The sequence below is a fragment of the Diceros bicornis genome, chromosome 1 (genome assembly GCF_020826845.1).
Source record: "Diceros bicornis minor isolate mBicDic1 chromosome 1, mDicBic1.mat.cur, whole genome shotgun sequence".
NCBI lineage: Eukaryota > Metazoa > Chordata > Mammalia > Perissodactyla > Rhinocerotidae > Diceros > Diceros bicornis.
Window position 1 is genome coordinate 32251414 of NC_080740.1, and position 27207 is coordinate 32278620.

General features: G+C 35.6%; 1 protein-coding gene across 14 annotated transcripts in view; it reads left to right on the forward strand.

The window, feature by feature from the left end:
- FER (FER tyrosine kinase) overlaps positions 1-27207 on the forward strand; it is a 438558-nt gene that overhangs the window by 157981 nt on the left and 253370 nt on the right. The window contains exon 11 of one of the 14 annotated variants that reach the window (XM_058538267.1): positions 15807-15990. The exons of 11 other annotated variants lie outside the window; for them this stretch is intronic. In XM_058538267.1, coding sequence (XP_058394250.1) covers positions 15807-15896 — 90 coding nt within the window. In that variant the 3' untranslated portion in view covers positions 15897-15990. Of the gene's footprint in view, positions 1-3460; positions 3556-4549; positions 4734-15806; positions 15991-27207 lie in introns of those variants that run through there. 2 more of the 14 variants (XM_058538277.1, XM_058538258.1) reach the window with 2 other exon arrangements.

Consider the following 27207-nt stretch of genomic DNA (forward strand, 5'->3'; position numbering starts at 1 on the left):
TAAATTCTACCCAAGCACTGTTGCTTGTTTGCTAAAGCCAACAGATTTGTAGTAAGAGAGAACTTAATTCAAATCCTCTCTATACTATTAAATATATGACCATACACAAAGTCACATGACCTCTCTGAGATAAATTTCCTTATTGGTAAAATATGGCAAGTCGTCGACACCTCATAGAATTGTTTTGAAAATTAATGAGATGTGTTTATAAAAATGTTTAGCACTGTGCCTGGCATATAGCTAAACTCAGTAAATGGTAGTTATACAGAAAGGAAAAGTTACCATGATGTCTCCTAAATGTGGTTTTTTGGTATATTTATGTTGGAGGCTATCTGTGTTCTACTAACATGTTAATTCTTTGTCATGGTGTAATATCTAAAGATTAGAAGTTACCAGCAGGTGGAGCTCAGTGTTAGAGAACCAAATTTCTGAAATAGAGATATTTTTCACCTTATGTTTTAAAAATAAAATTAAATAGATGCATACAGTTTTGAAATTTATATGTGAAGGTTTTCTATTTTAAACTTGTCTACCAAAAGTCATCATCCTGCAACTTAGTTCTTGAATATGCAAAAATAATGCTTTAGTTATTCGTATCATTTTAAACTTTTTGTTTTATCTGCTTTCATATATATAAGGTATGACAGTTCATTTGCATGAATAAGACACGCTTACAGTGAACTTTATTTATAAAGACTGGCTTAGAATTTGATCATTTCATTTAGTAATTAGACTGATAATCTCAAATTTAACTGTCAGAACCCTCTAATCTGCCACTCTCACGGTATTCCACTTCATAGTTAATGGCGTCACCTTGAGTCAGCAGTTTCAGCTAAAATCTTGGGAATCACCCTTGTGTTCAGTCTTTCCCAAATCTTACATCTACTCCATCAGCAAGTTGTGTTGTTTTTACCTCCAAAATATATCCCAAATCCAGCCTCTTATCAGCATCTCCTAATAAAACACACCACAAGTTGTGGCCTGGGCTGCTTCAGCCAGACTACCATCTGCCTCCCTTGCCCTTCCTACGTTTTATTTTCTACACAGTAACTAGAGGGATCGCAATATGATCTTATATAGTTCCTGCTTATGACTCTCCTGGAGCATCCCAATGTAATTAGAATAAAATTCCTTATCATGGCCTAAACTACGTGGTCTTATGCCTGCCTGCCTCCCCCTGGCATAGCCTACCACTCCTTCTCATCTGCCACACTTGCCCTTTCTGATCTTACTGCCCTTTGAGAATACCAAGCTTCTCATCTCAGTGCCTTTCTGTTTCCTCCCTCCTTAATACTCTTTCCCTAGTTCTTCATATGACAGACTGCCTTCTTTTCATCATTTCATCTCAAATGTCACTCCTTTGAGATCTTTCTCTGATTACTCTAGCTATAATGGGCTCTCAAATTATACCTCTACCCCCTGCCATCATTATTTATCCTATTGCCCTTTTTCACTTCTTACATAGCACTTACTTTTAGTATTTTTACTACTACTGCTAGTACTGTTTTGTTGGCTAACATTTATTATGTGGTACGTTTCTTTAAGCATTTTTGTGCATTAAATATTTTAATATGTGTATTTATATGTATTAACTCATTTGATTATAGTATTTGTGTGTGTATGTATGTATGTTTTTAGTATGTATTTTCTTCCCCTGTAATCCCTGCTAACCCCCAAAACTGTAGATCCAAGAAGCCAGGTGCTTGCATTTTGTTTACTACTGTTTCCTGGGCCTTGAGCAGTACTTGGCACATAGGGGAGGCTCAGTAAATGTTTTTTGAATATCGAATTCTTAATAACAAATAGAGTCATCAGATACTTAAATAAAATAACCTGCTAGGGGAAAGGGAACTTTTTCTAAGGAAGAAATCGTTCCTGACTGATTATTCTTGAGTTCTTTTATATGAAGGTAATAGGGTATATAAAATAATCTACTTAGGTTTTAGAAAAGACTTCGACAGTGTTCTTTTTACCGAGGATTGCTACAAATTAAGTCACCGTTGAATGGGAAATATGCTTTTAGCATGGCCCAAGTAAAGGTTTAAAATCAGAAATCCAAGAGTGGGAATAAATAGGTATTTATTTAACTGGAAAAGTATAAAGATCAAGTATAATTACTCAGCAGTTAATGATCATATCTGTTATGGGTTAAATTTTATCCCTCAGAAAGAGGTGTTGAAATCCTCTCACCCAATACCTGTAAATATGACCTTATTTGGAAATATGGTCTGTAGATGTGATCAAGTTAAGATGAGGTTGTTAGGGTAGGCTCTAATCCAGGATGACTGGTGTCCTTATAAGAAGAGAAGAGAGACTTATGTACAGGGAATGCAGCCATGTGAAGTCAGAGACAGAGATTGGAGTTATGCCACAAGCAAAGGATTGCCTGGGGCTGCCAGAAGCTATAAGAGGTAAGGAAGGATCCTCCCCTAGAAGTTTTGGAGGGAGCATGGCCCTGCCAACACCTTGATTTCAGACTTCCAGTCTCCAGAACTTTGAAAAAATAAATTTCTGTTGTCTTAAGCCACCTAGTTTGTGGTACTTTGTTACAGCAGCCCTAGCACACTACAACATCCATTGTGTTTATTATATTTATAAGTGATCTGAAAGACTGCCTCGTGAGGTATCTAGATGATATCAAATTTTTCTGGTTGTGAAGAGCAAAACCATGGGGTACAGATGATCACAGGAGAAATATTTGAATTAGCTTTTCTCTGGGCTAGACCAAGAAACAAGAAATCTAGCTTCTCTAGATTTTATATTCCTTGACTGTAAACATTAATTTTGATTTATTTTATCTCCAAGATTGTTTCCAGATTTAAAGTTTTGTGATTTTATACAGAAATATATAATTTTTTGTGAATTTATATGCCAGGCATCTAGTGAATGTTCAATGAATATTGAAAGAATAAATGAATAGAACCAAACAGGAAATAAGAGAGGAAGATAGGAAAATATAAGTAAATTTATGTAGGTGTAAAAATACAATATAATTTAGATGTTTAAAATGAGTCCAAGGAAAGAATATTAAGAGTCAATATGCATTGTTTCTTGAGTATATCAACCTATAGCAGAAAGACAAAATTATAAATTGCTAATGCATCCTTTGAGAGTCCTTTTTGGCAACAGAATACTTTTGGTGAGGTGGAGCAGGGACCTAACCCAAGAAGCATAATATAATAGTTAATTGCATAGATTCCGGAGTGAAGTTGCTTGGATTTGAATCGTGCGTCAGCCACTTATTGGTCATATAACTTTGGGCAAGTTAATTAACCTTTTTGGGCCTCAGTTTTCTCATCTATAAACTAGAGCTTGTAATAGAACCTATCTTATAGGGTTAATGTGGAGGATTAAATAAGATAATCCGCCTAAAATGTTTAGAACAATGTCTGGCTCATAAGAAGCTCCCACTCATGTTGTCTATTTTCATTAAATGTAACATTTTGTAAAAGTTTCTCAGAATATAAAATTGGGCTTTTCCCTGATGGATGTGATATAAAGATAAATGGTTTATGGACGACAAAATCAAAATGTGGATATATTTAGAATAGAAAAATAGAGGAAATTATACAAAGAGGTAAGTCTTAATTTTTTTTTTAAAGTGCATCAAATTGGAAAAGAAAGCAAAGTGTTTGAAAGAGAAGACATTATGTCAGAATCGTGACCCAGGAAAGTTTTACTGAGTAAGACTTTTGTACAATAAGTTTCTCTTGCTCTTTTTAAATTTTTCTTATTTGTTTTCATAAAGTTCCTTGAACTTAGGTCTGTTTTAAAGAATATTCTGCTCAGTACCTGAAGATGGTATCTGGCACGTAGTAGTAGTTGCATAGTACCTTCTTTTTTTAAAATGAAGGAATAAATAAGGATTTACATAGCAATTAACAAATTATTGTAGAACAGATTATCAAAATAGGAACCTTATTTTCAGATTAAACATTTATGATTTTAAGCATCCCAAACACCGTACTGCTTCTCCAGCCCTGTCACCTCATTGTGTGTTGTTAAGCTCAACACATTCTTGCTGCAAGGAAATTTCTAATTTTTATTTCTATTGAAACTGTAACGATCATTTGTGCATAATTTAGGTTCTTTCTTTTTGAATCAGAAGAATTATAAAGCATTGGAAAGTTATACTTCAGTAAAATTAATTAAAAACCACTGGATTAAGAAAAGCTTTGTAACACAGCTGTTTGCAAGGTTTTGTTTCAAGGAGTGCTTAGAAGTTTGATATCTTCTCAGAGATCTCAAGATCTAAGTTCCTAAAGCAGAAGACCTCAAGTTCCTAAAGAAGAAAAAAAGTTATTTTATTTAAAAAATCAATTAGAAAATAGATTTATTTCTTAAATAACAGATCTTCACTTAATGCATGAAGATTTCCTCTTTATTGCTCAGTAAACCAGTAACATTTGTTGCATATATCAGTTCCTTTAATCCAGAACTGACTGGTATACTTCCATGCCAACAGGGGGAGACATTATCAAATAGGAGATCCAGATCTGTGCCTTTTCTATCTTGCTTTTGGCTCAGGCAGGAAGGTCTGTGGACAGATTGACTTCTGTGGGCCCACCATCACCAGCTCTTGGCTAAGATTTGAGATGGAGAAGAAAAATACATGTTTCTATTGTGAGGGTAGGCTGGAGCCTAGTTCTGAATCCCAGTGCTGTAAAATGTGTGCTTTCAAGTACAGCTCTGAGGCTTCCTCTCCTTCCACCTCAGAAGTCAGAAGAGATCAGGTAAGGGGGAAGGCTGTGTCAGGCCTACTTTAGCCAGGCCCAGAAATTATCTAAAAGTCCAGAAGTTCAGCTATTTTATGCTGCTGCTTCAAATGGGAAGAGTAGTTTTTCTTGACTTCCGAATATGACAGTAGACAAAATCTTTTGAAGGAATACTGTCACTCAGATGCCAAGCCAAGCCCATTAAAAAATGAAAGTGGCTTGTTTTCCATTTTATTTTATTTGTTTCCTTTAATTACCTCTCAGATTTAAGAAAAATATGTGCTTTCTACTATTTCAAAACATGGGAAGGAAAAGAGTGCAGTTTTGTTGCATATCTGAGGAGAAGCGTTGCTCAGTTTAGAATCTGTGGTGGTATTAGGATTTCTGTTTTCAAAATTTTAGTTTCTTTACTGGCTGGTAAGCACAATTTTACCTTCTTATTTTCAATTTCTGTCAGCAAAGGTAAATAATATTTTTCTTGATAGGTATTAGATAATTGGTGACAATACCTGATAAAGCTTTTCGTTATGATATGTATAACTATAGTTCAATACTAATTTTATAATCAATTCTTATGGTTTAAGTTAGTAACCTGGAATACACTAATTCCTTAATATTTTAATGTATAACATATAATTTCTATGAATAATAAGAATGGAGTCCTATCTTAAGTCTGTTGTGTTAGTAAAGAATTATATTTACATGTTATTTTGCAGTTTAAACTTAATTGCCTGTGTCTTCTAAGTTCCTTATTAATGCCATTGTATTTTATACTGTCGTTCTTCCAGATCACTATCTTAGGAAAAACAAATTCTAGCCTTCAAATAAGAATGGTAAATGTCAAAAAAGAATGTTCAATGATTAAACAGCTTCATATATTTTTTCTTATATTTGAAAAGAGTTGTTATAGACATATAATTCCTGTTTTAATGTTACCAAATTCAATATTTAGGTTATGATGTTCTAAGTATTAGTGTCCTATAGTTGTTGGGTAAGTACTATTCATAAGTATAAGAATCATTCTTTATATTTGTAAGTTTTGTGTTATCTTGATTTATAGAATCATAAAAATATTAGAGAATGTAGAATCCATTAGTGTCATCTTGTTCAGTCTGTCATTTTATATATAATAATGTCTCTGAAGCACGAGATAATTAGTGACTCACACAGCTAGCTAGTGACTTATACAACTCTAATTTTCTGTTGCTTTAAAATAAAGTCTTGCTTCCTTTTCACTCTTCATTTCCTGATATATATTCTTTTATGATCCTTATTTGATATTTTTCTGTATTTATTTTTTGTATTTCTCATTATTGTTTTTCCAAAACAATTTTATGCTTTTTATTTCTTGTTTTTGAAAGTGGTTTTAATCCTCAGAATTTTTTTTTTTTTTTAAAGATTTTATTAGTTTATTTTTTCCCCCCAAAGCCCCAGTAGATAGTTGTATGTCATAGCTGCACATCCTTCCAGTTGCAGTATGTGGGACGCGGCCCCAGCATGGCCAGAGAAGCAGTGCACGCCCGGGATCCGAACCCGGGCTGCCAGCAGCGGAGCGCGTGCACTTAACCGCTAAGCCACGGGGCCGGCCCATTAATCCTCAGAATTTTTATTCACGTTTCTTTTCATGTCAGTTCTACTGCATGTTTTCAAAAAAAGTGGAAAAGATTAAAATTTTATTATTTAGCTATTTTATGTAAATTCCTACATTATCCTACATTATCCTAAAGTAAATAGGATAAGAGTTTTTATGTTGATGGCAATCAGGCACTATTCTCAGGAAGACATTAAAGATAGGGATGTACACTCTCTTGAAATTTTAAAACAATTCAACGAGTAAATACTTACTGAACTCTCATACCTGTGAACTTCCATCCATAACCATGATGATTTATCTTCGGTTATTAGCTAATGCTTACCTAAATATAATGAGATTTTTTTTAGACTTATGATAAATCTATAAATATATTTTTAAACATTTAAGCATTTATCATTGTTATTCTGCTTAGTCAGATGTTATTATACTCAGACACACACATATTCAGATTCCCATATACTAGCTTATGTGGTGATTCCATACCTGAACTGATAGGAAGAGAGTTTTGTATTCTTATGGAGTCACTATTTATCCTCCTTGCATAGGGATGTTCTGCCTTCTTCGGTTTTTACTCTCTGATATTATTTTATGATGTCTCTGATGAATCCTTATTACCATAAGATATATACTGACTCATGAAGGCTAATTTTAGGCAGGAACCTTCCTTTTTATGAGAAACTTGGATTCCCCTGGAAATGGGACCTAGTCCAGGCCTAGTTTGTCTTCTTCTGTGAGCTTTCACCTCTTATGTTGCTGTTGCTATCTATCTGTTCTCTCCTTCAACTTGTATGTCATATTAATTCTGTATTGTATTTGGCAGATCCATTCTTTACTGTATTTTTACTTCCCTGCGTCATCCTGATACAGCTCTGCATCTTCTCAAAATTTTTTACTGTGCCATCTGGAATATTATTCTTGTAAGAAAACTTCCTTTCCAAGAGAAGATTGCTCATTCTCCCATATCCCATATAACTCAGTGTTGAGAAGTGGTCCTTAATGCTGCCTTTGTTATTCCTCCACTGTTATGCAAAAGCCTCTGTGTTTTCAAGGCTTGTGGAGTTTGGCTGCACTACATTTACTCCTCACTGATGAACTCTTTCATACTTATGTTCCTTCCTCTTCATTTATCAAAGAATGTGTTCTCTGGTTCACTGTCTCTTTTTATACCTCTAGCCATTTGGGATAACTTTAGCATTCATGTGGGAGACCCATCTAAAATGTTAGTTTCTGTGTTCATCAATTTAAAAATAGTATTGACTGAAGGATGGTAACTGGTAAGCAAGTTTAGGCGAAGAGACGCTTTTTAAAGATGGAAGGAAGTTCTTTGGCCCTTCTTGTCCCTCTTGAGTAACTGACACCAGCTCTGGACTGCTTACGTTACAGACTTCTTGTTTCATGAGAAAAATAAAACCTGATTTAGGTAGGTTAATTTCAGACATATTTCTGCCACGTATAGCTGAATGCAATTCTGACTGTAAGAGTAACTAAAATTTTAGTGAAAATAGAAAAATATGACTCAGCATAGTACTGCTATTTTCATTGTTGTTATTTATTTGCTTGTATCTTTTAGAAGGTACTTGCTTCCCCTCCCCAGACCACAGGAGCTTGTGTGGCACTAAGTTTATTAAGGTAGAAGAATTTTAATGCATCAATAGACATTATGGTAGATTCTGATATTTAAAAATCTTGCTACCACATTTTACTTTTATAAATATCTGTATTTTGAAGGCATAGTGTTCTCTCTTCTCCCAGTTCCCTAGTTTCTGGTTGAATTCTTAGGAAGACTTAATTGCCCCTGCAGATTGACATTTCACAAGCTGTTTTAAAGTTATATACATATTTCAGTGTTTGGTGATGTAATAACAGTATTTATGAAAATAGTCAAATTGATGAGATCTTGAGATTTAATGTAGGACTTAATCTTTTTCATAAGAACGAAAACAAAGATTGTAAGGATTTTTAGGGGCTATTACATATCTTAAGAGAAAACAAGGTAATCATACATGTTTCAGATTGTCCTTGCTAATTGTGTAATTTTCAGTTATTGCTTTATATGCTTAATTTCTAATTTCTGACAAAAGATTTATCCTAGCTGTAAATGATATAATTTTTATATGGCATCTCCCTTGAAAGTATACATATATTAAAACTGTTTTTGCTCTTAAAGAAGAGAATGAGAGGGAGTGGAATTGATAGAAAGTATGGTCAAAATTGTAAAAGAAAAAAAAAAACAGTAGATGATAGGTGAATACTTTAGACTCTATATCTAATCATTTAGCCAAATCACTGGGGTCTTTATAGTTTACTTTTTGTTATGCTTTCCTATGGATTTTAAAAATATTATTTACATAAACTTTATTCTGATTAAGAAACGTATATACAGACATATGAGAACATTGAATATGTGATGAAAATTCATCCCAGAATATAGACTCTAGTGCCCCTGAGGAGACTGGGGAAAGAGGAAGGGCATGAAATGTTTTTTAGCCTTTTTACTCAATCATAGCAGGTAAAGTGTGTCTACATTCCTAATGTTATAAAGTATATATCCTGCAGTAATTAGCGAAAATTCACTATTTGTTTTGTTTGTGGTAACAGGAAAGCTTCAGTTACCTTAAATCTTCTCTTTGCAAAGAAAAAGAAATCTTCAAGAAGCACACAAAAGTAGATTGCTCTGTTCCAGGATGTACTATTGTTAATCCTAAATAGTGACAGAACCAAGGGCAAATACTTTAGTAGCTAAAGCTACATCTTGCAAGTCAATTCCTATCATCACCAGATGTTTACAGCTGGAATCTAGACACCATTCAAGATACTATTTACTAGAATTCCAGAAATCCTTGGTTACATAGTTTCTCTATTGCATTATTTCACCCAATGAAAGGTTAGCTTTTCCTTTGTATTTAAGTTAACAGAAATAAGATACATGAGCATCGTAAGGAATTGGGCTTATAAAAATTAGGAGGTATTTTTGGCTAAAGAGAAGGTCACCAAGAATGGTTGGTCAGCAAGAAATTAAGACTCATAACTTGCTAATGATGAGCTCTCTAAGAATGAGAGGAACAGTAATAGAGTAAAAAGACCTGTTGATTTGAAAATTGTTCCAGAATGTAGCCTCATCTCGAAGTTAAGACTACTTTAAACCTAGTGGTAAACCATGTGTTGATTTTTTTTTTTAATAGTTATAAAAAATGGTAGGCAAACTATTAATTATTTTAAAATTATAATCCTCTACTTAATCACAAATCTATGCTATCATTCATCTTTGAAATAAACACAGACTACTTACTATAAATATAAAACCTTCAAACTCCACAATTAGTTGATAGTTCATATAAATATTAACATCTAACTTAGGTTTTGGTTAGATGTTAATGTTTATATTTTATAAATTATTATAAATTTTTTCTATCTAAGGCAAAAAAAGCAAGTATAAATTTTAAGGGGTTAAGTGAGCAGGAAAGAGTGAATAGCTGGCTCTGCGGAGTGAATGAAAGGGAAAGGCGTAGTTACAAGTGGAGGGCAGCTACTATAACCTTGGGTGACTGAGGTCCTACTGGCTCTGCTAACTAAGTGACTAGAGCAGGAAGAGCAGATGGGAGCTAATGATTTCGGTTTGGGATATGTTAAGTTTGAGGTGACTTGAACTTTCTTGTAGAGATGATTAGCAGGCAATTTGGGATGTCCTTCTGAAGCTGGAGATTAAGACTTAGAAGTGATCAGTATAATTAAAGCAGGGAAAGGGCAAAGAAAGAGAAGAAAGTAAGATAATTTGAAAGATGCAAGAATGAAGGAGTAACTAATATAGTGGAGGGGTTGATAAGATAAGGACTGAAAAGCTTTCTTTGATTTTGGCAACATAAGAGGTTGTTAGTGATCTCAATGGGAATAGTTTCTGTGGAGTGGGGAGGGTAGAGGTCAAGTTGCAGTGGATATAGGTATGAATGGAGTGAAGAAGTGAGGTTTCAGTTGAGGAAACAATTTCAGAACGTTTAAGACTAAGGTGTTTTTGAGTTAAGTCCAGAATGTTGAACTTTAAACAAGTCGTTTCACCTCTCTGAGTTTCCTCATTTGTAAAATGGGCATAATAATAATTTTTTAAATTGTTGTTAGAAGGATTAAATGAGATCAAGCAGAAAAATGGTCTTGCTCTTTGCTTTATACAAAATAATGCACTAAGTAATTATAATTATTAAGAGAAGACGATGAATGTACACTTTTTTTTGTTGTTGTTAATGCTGTCAAGTTGATTCCGACTTCTAGCAACTCTGTGTACAGCAGAGTGGAATGCTGTCAGGTCTTTTTGCACCATCCTCCAGGCCCTATATCAGACAATGCTCCACTGCTATTCATAGGGTTTTCATGGCCAATTTTTTTTGGAAGTAGCTGGCTAGGTCCTTCTTTCTCGCCTGTCTTAGTCTGGAAGCTTTGCTGAAATCTGTTGACCATGGGTGACCCTGCTGGTATTTGAAATACCGGTGGCATGGCTTTCAGCATCATGGCAACATGCAACCACACAGTATAACAACTGACAGATGGGTGGTGTGGTTCCCTGACCGGGAAACGAACTGTGCCATGGCAGTGAGAGGGCCGAATCTTAACCACTAGACCACCAGGGCTGGCAAATGTACACTAAGGAGAGTTTTGGATAAACAGGGAAAGAGTAATAATGTGGTAGTTTGAAGGATACACAGGATCAAGAAAGAGTTAGTTTTTAGTTTTAAAAGGAGGGGAGAGATGACATTGCTTACAGAAATAGTAGATGTAGAATAGCATGACTTTCAGTTGCAGAATTTCGTTTATAGAATTACAGTTGACATTGCTTACAGGAATTAGTAGAGAAGAGGATGTTAAAGATTCAGATGAAAGAGGGGCTAAAGGGAACAATTAATGGAGAGAGATCTAAAGGAAATGGAAGAGCTTCGTGGGATAAGTAGAGGAGTTGGCCTTGAAGAGAAGGCAAGCCATCTCCGGAAGAGAGGGAGGGAGGGAAGTGTGGGTGTATATATAGATGTATTTGAAAGTGCAGGGTAAAATATTAAGTTGAGCTGGCCATTTGCATCTAGAACACAGGAGACACGTCTGTCTTGGTTGTCACCGAGTAAGGAGTCATCTGTGAACACTCCACAGGAGCAGGAAATTTTTTTCTGTTGCTTTCACTGATAGCTCCCTAGAGCCTGGATTAGTGTCTGGAGCATCGTAATTGTTAAACAAACATTTGCTAAAAAAACAAAAGAGTTCGCACAGGAAGTATGAGGAAAAGACTGAGACCAGAAGCTTGGGGAACACCAGGTGGGTAGAGCAAATAAGGCTTACAAAGGAGACTAAGAAGTGATGAGAGAGGAAAGAGGAGATCCAAGAGAACAGATACTGCACAAAGAAGAATTTCAGGAAGGGAGTAATTGGTAAGAGGCAAATGCTGAGAGAGCTTGTATTAGTCTTCCATGCTGTGTAACCAGTTACCACAAACTTAATGGCTTAAAACGAGACCCTTTTATTAGTTCACAGTTCTGTGGGTCAGAAATCCAGGCATGGCACTCCTGAATTCTTTGTTCAGGGTCTCATGAGATTAAAGTTAAGGTGTTGACTGGGCTGTGTTCTGACCTGGAGCTTGTGGGTCCTCTTTGAGCTCATGTGCTTGTAGCAGAATTCAGTTCCTTGCAGTTGTATGATTGAGGTTCTTGTTTCCTTGCTGGCTGTCAACTGGCAGGCCACTTTAACTCTCAGAGGCCGTCAAAATACCTTGCTAAGTAGCCCCCTCCAGCAACGGAGAATGTTCCTCACACTGAATCTTTCTTATGCTTTGAATCTCTGCCTTCAGAAGAGGACAGTCTTTTTTAAGATCTTACCTGGTGAGGTCAAGCACACTCAGAATAATCTCCCTTTCTTCAAGTCAACTGTGTCATATAACATAACCTAATCATGGGAGTAAAATCATCATATTTACTGTCCCAGGGATCATGCAGGGTGTGTACACCAAGGAGTGGGAGTCTTAGAGACCATCTTAGAATTCTGCCTTCCACAGAACTCAGATAAAATGAAGACTGAGTAGAGACCATTCGATTTGGCAGTACGTTTTTGCCATGATGGTAATAAAAGCCTGGAAATGCCACCCAAATTTAAGGCATGCGGGTATAGTTTTACACTTAAAAACAAGTAGAATAACACCCAATTTCTCTATAGGTCATTCTCTCTTAGACCTCTACTCTGAAACTAGAAGTAGGAGAAAAAATAATCTATTTGGATTTCACAGATGAATGTAGCTAAGTTCACATAATGAAGACCATAAGCTTTAAGAATCTTAGAACTTTTTACTCTTTTTAGAAACATTTCTAATGAACTTATTTTCATGATTTCTCAGAGTACTGTAGATTAGAATCAGCAAATGGTAAATAGTGAGTGCAGGTGTGGGGTGGTGGAGGAGAGGCGGGGGAGTGGAGTCAGGCATTGTCAGTAGCAAGAGGTGATAATCCATATTTTAACACCAAGGGAGGAATCTGGAAAAAAAAAACTAGTACAAAATACAGATGGAAGAAATTCCAAAACACAGTCTTACAGCCTTGACTTGGCAAGATAAGGTCAAATTATGTTCATTTTAAGCTGTGTAAGAAGACAGAAATACATAATTTGCTTAGTGAAGATAACCCTTTTTTAAGATATGGCCAAATGAGACATCTCATTAGTGCCATTTAGTTCCAAAGTAAGTTATTCTTTTGAAAATTCTGAATTTTTACTCAAGTTTTAAGATATCATAATTAGCTATTTGATTTTTTTTTGTACCTTTAAAGCCTCAAGAAAATTTATGTGTAATTTTTTTGAATCTATGTATAATTCTTAGATCAGTGAAGCTGATTTAAAAAAATTTTAGTTGTTAATCCTTTGGTTCTATAAATTATCCTATTGCTGCTCAGTCAGTGTAGGGAAGAGAAGAAATGATTTGATTTAGATTATATCACAGGTTGGAATGTAGGCCTTAGTATTCTGGCTAAGAACTTGTTACTGTTGTCCTTGGAGAAGTTATTTAACCACTCCAAACTTTGGCTTTCTAATCTATAAAATGAGGATAACAGGACCTGCTATATAGTGTTACAGACGATTAGATGTACAGAGCAATGCACGTACGGGCACATGGGGCTTGGCACATAGCTCATGCTCACTGAATGTTAACTACCTTCAGCGTTAGCCACTAACCAGCATTAGCAGGTCAGTATTTTTTTCAACAGAAACTTTAAGTGGTAAATTATGGCTGTCTTCTTAGACACAGCCCTTAAAACTTTAGCAATAGTGATGTTACTCTCAATTGTGTTCATGTCTTTGACGATACGTAAAAAAAAATCATTTTGCTTCTCACTGAACTACTTTGAGATTTAGTGAATTTATAAGCCACTGAATGAAGCATTTCTGAAATGTGGATCCAAACTTTCCTGTCTCTATTCAAAGGCCTCTCCCTATCTCAGTGTTTTATCTTTAATGAAAAAAAATGATCATTTTATCTGTCAGTAATATTTTGTAGTTTTCAGTCATATCTAACCTTTCACCATTCCATGTCCCAAATGTTTCTGTGTATAAGTTTGTGTATGTGCATGCATGTATCTTCATATTAGCAGCATTTTTCAGTCTTATAGTTACTTTTTTTCTTTTTTTTTTTTTGAGAGGAAGATCAGCCCTGAGTTAACATCCGATGCCAATCCTCCTGTTTTTTGCTGAGGAAGACTGGCCCTGGGCTAACATACGTGCCCATCTTCCTCTACTTTATGTGGGACACCACCACAGCATGTCTTGGCAAGCAGTGCGTCGGTGCGCGTCCGGGATCTGAACCTGCGAACCCTGGGCCTCCAACGCAGAACACACGCACTTAACTGCTGTGCCACTGGGCTGGCCCTATAGTTACTTTTAATTAAATTTTACTGGCTTATTTCTGTTTTTATTATGTTCTTCAGATGTGGTATTCAAAGTAGTGCATCATTTTTTAGGTGTAAATAAACCATAATTTTATATTTAATGTTGTAAATTTGAATATAATAGTTGTTTCAATGTAACAATTCAACTTCAGTGTGATTAGAGCCGTCCCCCACCCTTCCCTAAATTTTGGAATGAGTGACTGTTGCCCAGCATTTGATTGACTTTCTGGATGTAATCTAGGCAAAATGTTATAGTGGAAAGGGAAGTAAAGGAGGAGTTAGCTTTGTCATCATTTGTTTGTCGTGGGGCAAATCATTTCACCTCCTCTGACCTCCATTTTCTCATCTATTATGAAGTGAAAATGTTGAAGTAGAAAATCTCTAGCTTACAAGGTTCTTTCTACCACTGATGCTCTATAAAACAGTTTCATTATATGACTTCTCTGTGAAAAAAATGTGATAGAATAAAGACTATGGCCCAGTAATTTTTATACTTCTATTCCATGTTAATCTTTTTAATACATGCCCTATCTGCATAGACTTATATCAGTCAACCTATTTTTGTCTTGGGAATTGGTTGCCTTTGAAATTCCTTCTTTCTTTGCTGGCACCATAGTTTTGGAAACAATATTGGACCCCAAAATGTGAAAAGAAACTTCAAACCACATGTGCTAATTAGTGTGAAAATAGATGGTAGAAAAGCAAATAAAAAAGTTAGCCAGTGTTCCAGCTACTGCACTGTAGGTGAATGAGAAGCCAGAGGAAGAAAGTCCTGTGACCTTGCCACTGCTGAGCTGCAAATATTGCTGTATGGTTTCTGAAATTATCAGGGCTCCTGCTGAGAAAAACTGTCTTTGGGACTGCAGCTCTACTTCTGACAGTGGATTTTGGGGCAAGGTGTTCTAGTCAGAGATAAGGTCCTAAAACTGAAGTGGGAAATGAAAGATAAATAAGTGCATATATGCACATTATAATCTTACTGATTGGAATTTATGAGAATAGTGCAAGTTTTAACCAGTTTTCCTGATTAATAGACTTCATATAAGGGTGATTTTTTTTTTTTTTTGACACTACAGGGTATTTGGTGATTACTTTACAAGGAGAATATCCAGTGATTCTTTGTTAGCTGTGTATTAATATCCTAGGCCTGCTGTAACAAATTATCACAAACTTTGTGGCTTAAAAACAACATAAATTTATTCTCTCACAGTTCTGGATGCCAGAAGTCCCAAATCAAGGTGTATGCAGAGTTGGTTCCTTCTGGAGACTCTGAGCAAGAATTGTTCCATGCCTCCCTCCTAGTTTCTTGTGGCTACTGGCAATCTTTGGCATTCCTTGACTTGTAGACCCATCACTCCAATTTCTATCTCCTTCTCATTGCCTTCTATTTTGTGTTTTTTCCTCTTCTGTTTGTCTTCTTATAAGGACTTTTGTCATTGGATTTAGGATCCACCTGGATAATCCAAGACAATCTCATTTTGAGATTCTTAATTAATTATATTTGCAAAACTTCTTTTTTTAAGTAAGGTCACACTCACAGGCCCTGGCTAACATCCGTGTCCATCTTCCTCTACTTTATATGGGACACCTCCACAGGACGTCTTGACAAGTGGTGCATTGGTGTGCGCCCGGGATCCGAACCTGCGAACGCTGGGCCGCCGACGCGGAGCGCGTACACTTAACTGATACGCCACCGGGCCGGCCCCTCACGTTTTTAAATGATTAAAAAAAAATCAAAAGAAGGACAATACTTTGTGATATGTAAAAATTATATGAAATTCAGATTTTAGTGTCCACAAATAAAGTTTTATTCGAACACAGCTATACTTATTTGTTGATGTATTGTCTATGGCTGCTTTCATGCTGCAATGCTACATCGGCAGAGTTGAGTAGTGGTGACAGAGACCATATGGCCTTTGAGCCTAAAATATTTCCTGTCGGGTCCTTGGCAGAAAAAATGTGCCAACCAATATAATATTGCTGGAAACTTGTTGTTTTTATCTTTGTATTGCTCTTTTAGCAAAAATGCTAGGGGGAATTTTTTTTTAAGTAATATATATATTTTTCCAAAAAGGCATGTTTTAAATAAAGTTTTAGCTTATTTTAAATTTATTTTTAATATTACATGCCAAAATAAACATTTATCAGCAACTTGAGTAACGGTAACAAATATTTAGGAAATGATATGAGAATTATGTATGAAAAATGCGTTTGTAGACATATTACTAATAGTTTGTACATTTTTATGGAACATTATATCAATTTCATAATGTAATGTCCAAAAGTATATTAAATATTTTCTCTATGTTTGAGATAATTCTATACAGTAGAATATCCTGTGTTTCTTTTGATGACTCATATTTAATTTTCCGTATTTGAGAAGATTCACATTCTTCATTAGTACACTCAGTTTATCTTCAGTATGAAGAAAGTGAAAATATTAAGTCTTAAATGAAAAATTATTGTTAATTATTTGGTAAATGTAATAACTGTACTTGAGTTAATATTCCAGTTAGCTAATCACAAATGGCCATCCCACACAGATTTCTCATTTAAATCTGCTTCAAATGTCTTATTAAGAGAACTATATGTTGTATTTCTGGTGAAATTATATTCCTGCATTAATCCACCAAGTGATTTTAATTAACTGGGATGTGCCTGTTGAAGGCAGAAGTAAGTATAAAATTGTAATAGTTCTCATGTAGACTAGCTAGATGATTTTTAATCTGTGTACTTGTACGTTTTTTTTCTGTCCTGGTTTGTGTAAGCATAGTTTATGTAAAAGAAAAACTGGTTAAGAAAGCACTTTCTTACTCTTTGATGCATTCTGATTAGTATTCAGGCCAAATGATTTGTATTAAATCTATATGACTTCTGTTTTGCTTCATTTCTTCATATCTTTTCAACATGCGTTCAAAATAAGGAGTTTTTGCTAATTTTTCATATCATATATTATTTAAGTAATATTGCTTTTTGTTACAGTTAAGGGAATTTAAGGATAAGCTCTAGAATCAAAGTTATTTCCAGCAGATTTGAATGTAGTTCCTTAAAAAGTTTTATTTACACTTAGTTTTTCAAGAATCTTTACTAGTCAGATGATTCAGTGTGCTTGAGTACTTTGCTGGTTAAATTTCTTTGCTAAGAATTCATTTTCTGATACAGTTTTTCTTATAATTTTAATTTGTTCACTCTTGTGCAAAAGTTTTAAAATAATGAGAAGTATGTACAATGTGCCAGTCAGTATCTAATTTAAGTATCTTGATCTCTAAAATCTTTTACAGTATTATGGTATTTTGGTAATTCAAATAAAAGGGCTTCTGAAGAATAATTTTTACAAGTAAACATGAGTAAATGGTAGGACAAATATCTATATACATTAAATTGTAAAGACCCAGTTAAACTACTTTGTTTTGATACAGAGATTATTACTTTATGTGGTAGCTCTGGAGCTATCTCAGCAGACATTTAGAAAATTTTATTTCAGTGAAAGTTTTTAGAGAGAATTTCTCATGTTACCTTTGTAAAATAGTCATTACAATTTATCTTATATTTAATAACATAGTTATAGTTTATATCAATGCAATAAGATGCCATAATATACTAGTTTTATTTGAAGCTATAGATGGAATGACTGTTTTTAAGCCAGAAAAGTAAATATGAATTTTCTTAAGTCAGCAAAAGAAAATATGGCTTTTCTTAAGGCACAAAAAGACCTTAGGTATATTGAATTTCATGTTAGGAATTTGGACACACTAGAGGGAAGAAAGAAACTTAAAACATCTACTTGAATTAAAACTTCTTATGCAGAGAAAGATGGGAAATTAAAGATGACCAAGGAAAATAATTTAAAAGAGTTATAGATAACGATGGTAGATTTAGTGTAGATTCAGTACTTGATTATCCACTTTCTGAATTTTTCTCTTTGTCACATACCTAAATATTATGGTGCTAAATGGAGATTATCCTGTAAGATTCTGTAGAAATACATCAGTGAACTTGAGACTATCTGTATGTTTATTTGTGAACCACCTTTAAATGTTTGTGGGATCTGTTACCCAACCTCTATCTTGCCTTAACCACTTATTAACTGTGTTCAATGTCTTCATCTGTAAAAAAGAGAAAGTAAGAGTACCAACCTCCTAGAGTTGTTGTGAAGATTACATGAGTTAATATATGTAAAGCTCTTTTAAGAAGTTTGTTATATAGTATTAGCTCTGATTATTTTTATCTTCATCATTGTCACCACCATCATTATTATTATTCATTAATGAGTATCTTTAAGATTTGTCTTTAATTTGTTTATAATTCTTGTTTCAAAGACTTTCTGAATTTTAAAAATATATTCATATAAAATAGTGAAATGTTTATCCTGCCTTTTCTATATGAACTGTCTTACTGATTAACCAAATGATAGATGAGGGGAAGCATCTTTTTACAGAAATATTCCAAATAATAAATGGAAAAGAAGTGATAGAAAATTTGGAAGAATACCACCATTTTGCAATACCCAAGGAATTAGTGCCTGTAGACATTGAGCATGAACAGCTGCTGACATCACAAATAGAGAGACAACTGGAAATTATTTGTCTCTTGATATATGCCACCATGATCTCACTAAATGTGTTGAATCTGAGTCTGACCTAGCCTCTGATCCTAGCTGCTAGTTTGTAGGAAAGAGGACAGAGGACATGTTGGACTGCCCCATGAGTATGAAATCATCAAAATCCAGGCTGTGGAAAACTCTATGAGTTAAATGGCTGGGTTTTTAAACAGTTAAATTGTAAGGAAAATATAAGGATGGAGACGGAACTTATAGATTAAAAGACGTTTAAAGATACATTAAATAAAATTTTTTAAATGGTCAAGACTAAACTGTAGTTTTTAGGGATACACACTAAAGACTAAAAATAATGCAAGTAAGTATTGACTGTAGAAGGCATGATAGTGGTTACTTTGGAGGGAAGGATGCAGGTGGTTGTGATTGGGACAGGTCACGTGGAGGCCTTCTGCAGTATTGAGCAAAATTCTATTTCTCAAGCTGGGTGGTGGTTACAAGGGCATTTACCTTAAACTATATGTTTCCTTTGATTTTCTGTATCTGTTTTTTTAATAATAAAGAAGGCTAAGATAATTTAAGTATCCTAATTAGAATATTCAGAAGTTGTCCTCTGTTCTATCTACCAAATCCAACTTGTAGGGTAGATTTGATTTGGGAAATTTATTCTTTGGTTCACCAAACTTTGTGTATATGTGTAAGTATTTGTTGTGAGTGTGTACAGTGTGTGTATGTTTGTGTTTGTGTACTATATGACAGGCACTGTTCTGATCATCTATTGCTATGTAACAGATCAGTGCAAAACTTAGAGACTTAAAACAACAACCATCATTTAATTTGCTCATGAATGTCCATTTGGTAGGAGTTCAGTGTGGAAGGCTCATTTCTGCTCCATGTGTTGTCAGTTGGAACAGTTGGACTAGAGGCCATAGGATCCACTTCCACCATGGTTCACTCACATGACTGGCAATTTGGGTGCTGCTGGCTGGGAGCTCAACTGAGCTCTGTTCATCTCCTTGTGGGTCTGTCTGTAGATTGTTTGAGCTTCCTCATAGCTTGGGGTGGCTAGGTTCAAGAGTGTGTGTCCCAAGAGAACTAGGAGGAAGCCGGGTTAAGACCTAGCTTTGGAAGTCATGTTGTAGTGTCACTTCCACTATAGTCACATGCCCACCCAAATTCAAGTGGAGGGAACATAGACCCTGCCTCTCAATGGAAGAAGTGTTGAAGTCTTTCTTATAAGAAAAGTGTGTGTCATGGAGATATTGTTGTGGCCATTTTGGAAGGTGCAGTATACCATACGCACTGTCCTAGCTTCGTATACAATGCTGAATGAAGATAAAGTCTTGGTCCTCAAGGAGCTCACAATTTAGTGAAAGACAAGGTAACAGATAATTATAACAAGAGTGTGATGAGTTCTATGAGAGTAAATGGTGGGTGCTATCAGATGACATAAGAAGGATACACCATATTTGGGGTGCTAGATCTCAGGGTAGAATTTTGAATGTCTGCTTTGGGTCTAAAGAAGAAGTAAGAGGTGGCTAGGCAAAAAAACCCAAAAGGATGGAATGGTATTTCAGGAAAGGGAAGAAGCATCATGTGTTGCTCAGGCAAGAGAAAATATGGTGCATTCTAAATCTTCAGTATTTATAAATAATCATACTGTAGGCACGAGAGGCAGAGTGGTGAGAGATGGGATTGAATAAGTACGTTAGAGTTGGATTGTGGAAAAACCTTTGTGTGTGAATTGGGATTTCATCATGAACTCAGTGGGGGAGCCATTCAAAGATGTTAAGCAGCAGAGTGAAATGATCTGGTTTACATTTTTCCAAAGAGCACTCTAGGGGCTATATAGAGAACAGTGGCAAAGAACAAGCCAGGAGTAAGCTCAAGTCATGTCAGGGGGTACTGAAAGAAGGGGATGGATTTTAGAGATATTTTACAGATACGTATAAACCTTTGAATTTGGTGACTGATTGGATATAGATATGAGGGAGAAGAAGTATCAAGACTCACCCCTAGATTTCTGCCTTGGAAATTTTGTAGTCGTTGATGCTAGTCACAAAAGATAAGGATCATAGAAGTAGACTAGATTGGCAGAAGGATGATGAGTGCTAGTTGGTGGTCTGGCCTAGAGATGTAGCTTTTGGGAATCATCAGCATGTAGATAGTAATTGAAGTGATGGAGATAAATGTGTTCACCTAGGGAGGGAGAAGAGAGGAGAATCAAGGATAGGAATGTTGCGTGACCAGCATTTAAGGGGCAGGCAAAGAAAGCAAATGCTTTAAAGGAGAATGAGGTAGAGCAGCCAGACATATAGGAGGAAAACCAAGAGACAGTGATGTCGCTGAAGCCTAGGGAAAAGAGAGAAATAGTCAACATGGAAATGTTGTGTGGAAAAGTGAAATAAAGTGCCTAATGGGTTTGGCGACGTTAAGGTCATATTGAGGTAGGGAGGAGGACAAAATCAGAATTTTGGTGAGATGAGAAGCAAGCGGATAGCAAGGAATAAGCGGAGATGGTTATGTAGTTGTTGTCCTTTTTTCCCCTAGCAGCACTTTCAAGTAGCTAAGTTTTGGAGGGAAGGAAAAGTTAGGATTATGATCTGTGGGCAGAGAGAATTAAATAAGATTTTAAGTTTAGTTTGATCTGTTTTTTTTTTTAGTATGGAAGAGACTTCAGCAAATTTATGTTATTGGAGACAAAGAGCCAATAGAACGCAGGGGGAGCCCACAAGAGAGAGCAGAATCCATGATGGACCCCAGTCCCTGAGGATGCAGGGAAAGAGCAGAGTGAGCAGGAGAGCCTGGTCAGGAGGAAGACGGCTCCTCACCCATGCAGGAGGGAAGAGTTCCATTTCTCAGTGGGAGGATGGGGAAGGAACAGAAAGTTGAGGGAATTCCCACTGATCATTTTTATTTCCTCCTAGGAGAGGTGAGGCCATTAGTGGGGAATAAAGGTGGTAGTGGAATAGGTGCTTAGAAAAAAGATAAAGTTTGGGTGAAAAATTGTTGGTAATGAAAAAAGTGGGCTGGAATATGGAGCAAAAGATTGTGTTGACCTTAATAATTTTCCTGTCTGAAAAGAGCTCATTTCAGTTGCTATCTGATTTGCATTTTAGAACTGTATGTGGAAATAAAGTATACTTTAGTTAGACAACTGTACCAATGTTGAGATTAATCATTGTGGGTGTCATTGGTCTTTTACCCATTGACAAAGTATGTCCTAATTATCTACTGTTCTTGTATAATTTTCCTCTGTTAACTTAATCTGCTATATTTTATCAGATGAAGCAGAGAGAAGTAGGCTAGGGTACTTTTGATAATTCTTTCATACTGTATCTGGTGTTTTTTTGTTTGTTTTTCTTTTGTGTTTTTAACGAGAGGAAAATTCCAGATTCCTTTTTTTTTTTTTTTTGTGAGGAGGACTAGCTCTGAGGTAACATCTGATGCCAATCCTCCCTTTTTTTCTTGAGGAAGATTGGCCCTGAGCTAACATCCGTGCCCATCTTCCTTTACTTTATATGGGACGCTGCCACAGCGTGGCTTAACAAGCGGTGTGTCAGTGCGTGCCTGGGATCCGAACCGGCGAACCCCGGGCCGCTGAAGCGGAGCACGCGCACTTAACTGCTTGCGCTGCTGGCCGGCCCCCAGATTCTTTTCTTAAAATAAAAAAAGTATTTTTAGTGAGATAACCTTTTTTCTTTATCCTTTGTTGAGAATTATTGTTTAATTAAGATTTATCCTTTATTGAATTGTTGTTTCTCTTGGTATTATTTCAATTGAAAATATCATATATCTGTCAGTCAGTTATACAGATATTATACTACAATTTGAGAAGTACTGATAAAAGATCAGAATTTTACTTGGAAGAAAATGTAGCTATGCAAAGGTATTCTAGTTAGAAATACAAACTAACCATATAATATCATTGACTAAAACTATGGTCAGAAAATCATTGATATTTTTTCCGTATATTGAAGATTAGAAAAAGTAATACCTGTCTTCTTTCACTTTCACATCAGTTAGAAATAAAGTTCTTTACACTGTTTGCATTTTTTTTTTTTTTTTTTGTGAGGAGATCAGCCCTGAGCTAACATCCGCCAATCCTCCTCCTTTTTTGCTGAGGAAGACGGCCCTGGGCTAACATCGGTGCCCATCTTCCTCCACTTTATATGGGACGCCGCCACATCATGGCTTACCAAGCAGTGCGTCGGTGCGCGCCCGGGATCCGAACCAGCGAACCCCGGGCCGCCGCAGCGGAGCGCGCGCACTTAACTGCTTGCGCCACCGGGCCGGCCCCTACACTGTTTGCATTTTAAATGTGAATTGTGAGCTTATCATGAGTTAAGGGGGTTTAAATGCTCTCTGTGGAGTGAGAAACTGTCTTCTGAGAAACTCTGATTGAATATGGCTACATGGTGTTTTGAGGCTCTGGAAGAATTTTTGCAGTGTCTAAGGTCATGAAAGTATTTACTAGAATCAAATGCCCTACACCTATAGAGTATTGTTCTAATTCTCTCAGATCTATAAGAAATATCTACTAAACTTGCTATGTGCCTTTGAGCATAGCAGCTGGTCTTGAGCAGGCTCTAGACAACTTTTTTTCCTTACCCATCCTGGGAAGTTGTAAGTCCATCTGATTACTTCAAGACATTATAAATATTAGTGTCAGCTTTTCTCCCCTTTTACAGGAAAATTTTCTTCTCCATAAAGTTTTCTGAATCTCAGATAAAACACATTGTAGCCGCTCATAAGGTAGGAAGTTCGTGCTTGTCAAGGAGGGAATATTTACAGTGTAGATTTTGATATAGGGGAGCTAGCTTGACAAAGCACTGAAGATAGTGAAGAACAATCATGGTTCCTTTAAAAGTTATAATTATGTGTATATCGTGTGAACATAGGGAAATTTAGTCAAGACATAGATAAGAATATGTATTCCCTATGGCCATTCTCTTAATAAGATAGAAGCTCTCCGTTTTCAGAGCTGTCACTTCTGTTTCAAGAAATCAGTTTTTTACTCCAGTTATCTCTTGAGTCAGAAAAAATATAATCAGAGCCAAAAAGAATATTGTGAGACCAAAAACTCATCAGGAATAAAATTTTAGGCACCATTCATAACTTTTCAGATACTTTTATTGGAACCTTCATGAGGTTTTTCTCTGAATGAGATAACTACAGGAAACCTTTTTAGAGAGGCTTTATTTTGGGGGTTCAGTCAGCTCTGTAGTCAGACCTATATAGAGCCTTTACCTCAGGCTGATGGATGAAAATAAGATTCATGTTTCAAGACTATACTTTCTTTGTTATTATTTTTCCTGTGAGCATTTCCAATAGGTATAGATTGAGGTATTCTTCTCTCTAAGGACAGAGATGGCCAAGGCTAGTTGTAAAATCCCTGGAGAATTCAGTAGGAGCAAAGAGATTTAGGGAATGTTCAGATTCTCAATCTTGAAACTTTTTGTTCAATGTAATAATTCTGCTTAATAAAAAATTCCATTTTAATTAATAATGGCCATTATTGTGCTTTTAATAATTTTGTGAAACATTTGATATGGTTACTTGGTAATTATCCATTCTTAATTTTCAGATGAAAAATTGTGATTTGGATGATGTCACCTAATCAAAGATCTTCCTGATTATAAGTCTGATATTTGGAGTTATGCATTGATTGCTGTGGGCCAGTAGTTTAGTATGCTGTTCCTTTCTTGTTGTTTCTACTCTGCTTATTGCCTATTGATGAAATAGTTAATGAACTTTGAAAAATACCAGTATATCCAATGGGTGCTTCATTAACTTAAGCAGATTAGAGCCTATTATATAGAAATAGAGAACTGGTCCAGAGATTTCTATCTTGGCTTCATGTTGATAAAAACTAAGCACTGACTGGAGGTGGTATTTAACTTTAATTGGGAAAGTCTGATTAAATAATACATTTTTATTTCTGGATACATGTTATGCTATTCTTGAACCTGTTTTTAATAAGTTAAATGTTCTTTGTACCAAAAGTTTGAGCTATTTATAAACACAATTATGAGGTTTTCAAATCAAAATCATTGGTAAAATCAATTTCTTTGAAAAATGCTAAAGGGAAAAATCTTTTAATTCCCAAGATATTTTTCTCATGTTTTTGAGAGTTTCCTAAAACGTAAATAATGGTAACTGCAGATTTCCTAAAGTCAATATGAGTTAGAATGTTACCTATAATTGAAATGACTTTGGTTAAATTGAGTCCATTGGTTTTCTTTCTTTCTTAAGAGTCCTTTGAGGTTCTTTAGCACAAAACAGTAGTTTGAGTAATTATACTCTATTTTATTTATTATGTAAATGATATTTAATAGCCACTGTTTTGCTTAAACACATCATTAATAGATAGTATTTATAAAAACTGATAAAGCTCTCTGCCCCCTTGAAGTTTACTTTATATTGTGAGTGCGTGTTTGGGCTCCCACCCTGGCTTATATAACAGGGTGATTAGTACCGTTCATTGAAATTGGAAACTCTGAAAAAAGGCCAGCTTTGGGAGTTATGAGTTCAGTGTTAAATATATTGACTTTTACCTGTCTTTGTGATATCCAAGTAGAGAAGTCACATGGATGTTTCCAGGCACACGTTTGTTGTTCAATGGAAAAGTCTGAGTTGGAGATTTAAATTTTGAATGGGCTTGGTTTATGTGGTAATTAAAGTTGGGACATATAAAATATTACCTGGGGAGGAAGTATATAATAATAAAAGAAGAGACCTGAAACCAATAGAGGTTAGAAGCACATTGACATTAAATGGCCTGGTAGAGGAGGGTGAGCCTGCTAAGGAAACTGAGTGTGTAGTCTGAGAGGTTGGAGGAGAGTGAGTCAGGGCAATAAATGTTTCGTGTAGGAGTACATGGTTAGTAGAGTAGAATTCTCCCACATCAAATAAGATAAGTGAGAAATGTGTCTGTTGCATTAGGAAAATGGAGTTTGTTGGTTTCTTAAAAACATCTGCTTTGGTGGAGTGATGAGATGAAAGCTAAATGCGAGCAGATTGAGGAATGAATGGGAGGAGAGAAAAATGGAGACAGTGAGCATAGATAACTTTTAGGAATTTTGTTTATAAAGAGCAATTAGTAGCTGGAACAGAATGTGTGGTGAAGCGAGAGGTTCGTCTCTTTCTCTCTTCATTCCTCCCTCCCTACCCTTCTTCATTCTTTCTTTCTTACTACCTCTCCTCCTTTTTTTCCTATGAGAGCAACTTACATATATAGAAAAGCTGATGGGATAGGAAAGAACAAGTTGAGAAGGAATGATAGACAGTACATCAAAGAGAGATCTATTAGATTTTCATAAGACGTAAGGTTCTTGGAAGGACAGGAGGGGATGAGATCCAAAGTACAAGTAGAGTGGTCATCCTTAGATGGGAGAGAGAAAGCTCCATGTTTCCAGTTGGGGAAGGAGGTTAGAATGGGAAGAGAAGGAATGGATTTGTAGGCTAGAAAAGGCGAGATGAAGGGGTTCCTGGCCTGTAGTTTCTTTCTAAAGAAGTTGAAGGGGGTAGAATAAGGCGGTTTGAGGCACAAGAAAAGTGGGAAAGGTTTGAAATGGTTGACAACAGTCAGAGAGTAAGAAGTGAGTTGGCCAGAGAAAAGTGGTAGTATTGTCAGATAAATAAGGCCCACTTGAAGTTAAATAATCATGTGATTCTCTCCAGCAGTGGTGAGTTGCTTGAGTGCAAGCTCAGAGAGAGCAGATAGTTGGATCCATCCAGGGTTGGGGTTTGCTACATGAGTGCAACTAAGAGACAAGACAGCAAGGGAGTTTAGAATATTGGCAAGAGTGTCATTGAAATGATGTATCATGGCATCTCAGTTATTTAAAGAGAAAAGAGAAGAGAAGGTGATTGCTTGGGAGGAATTAGCAGACTGAAAGCCTTAGAGTTCTAGTGAGATTGAACAATGGCTATAGTGGAACTGGTTGAAAGCAAACTGATGGATAGGAGATTGTGGCCATAAAGAGAGGAGCTTGAATTAGTTAATTTGAAGCTGTTATATGTGATTATAATATCCAAGAAAAAGCTATGACTGATGTAAAATGAAAGAGAAGGTTTCTTCTCCTATCCCCTCATGAAAGCTTTGTAACAGCATTCTCTGAAGTGAATTTTGCAGAATTATATATCCTCAAAAAAAAAAATGCTTGTACTAATGCATTATTAAGGCTCTGAGACATATGATATTTAATAAATCTGTTTAAATTTGTTTAACTGGGCAGTTCGCAAATCTGTGGGACTACTGAAACTTTTGTAGTGTAACATCTATTGATAACCCTCTATACTAGGGTTTTCCCAATCATGTTGAGCAGTTATTTTGTATGTCATATGCTGAAACTGTTAAATTAATGGAAATAAGAGTAATTATCACAACATAATAAGTGTTTATTTTACAAAGAATTTTTATTTTTATGTTAATATATT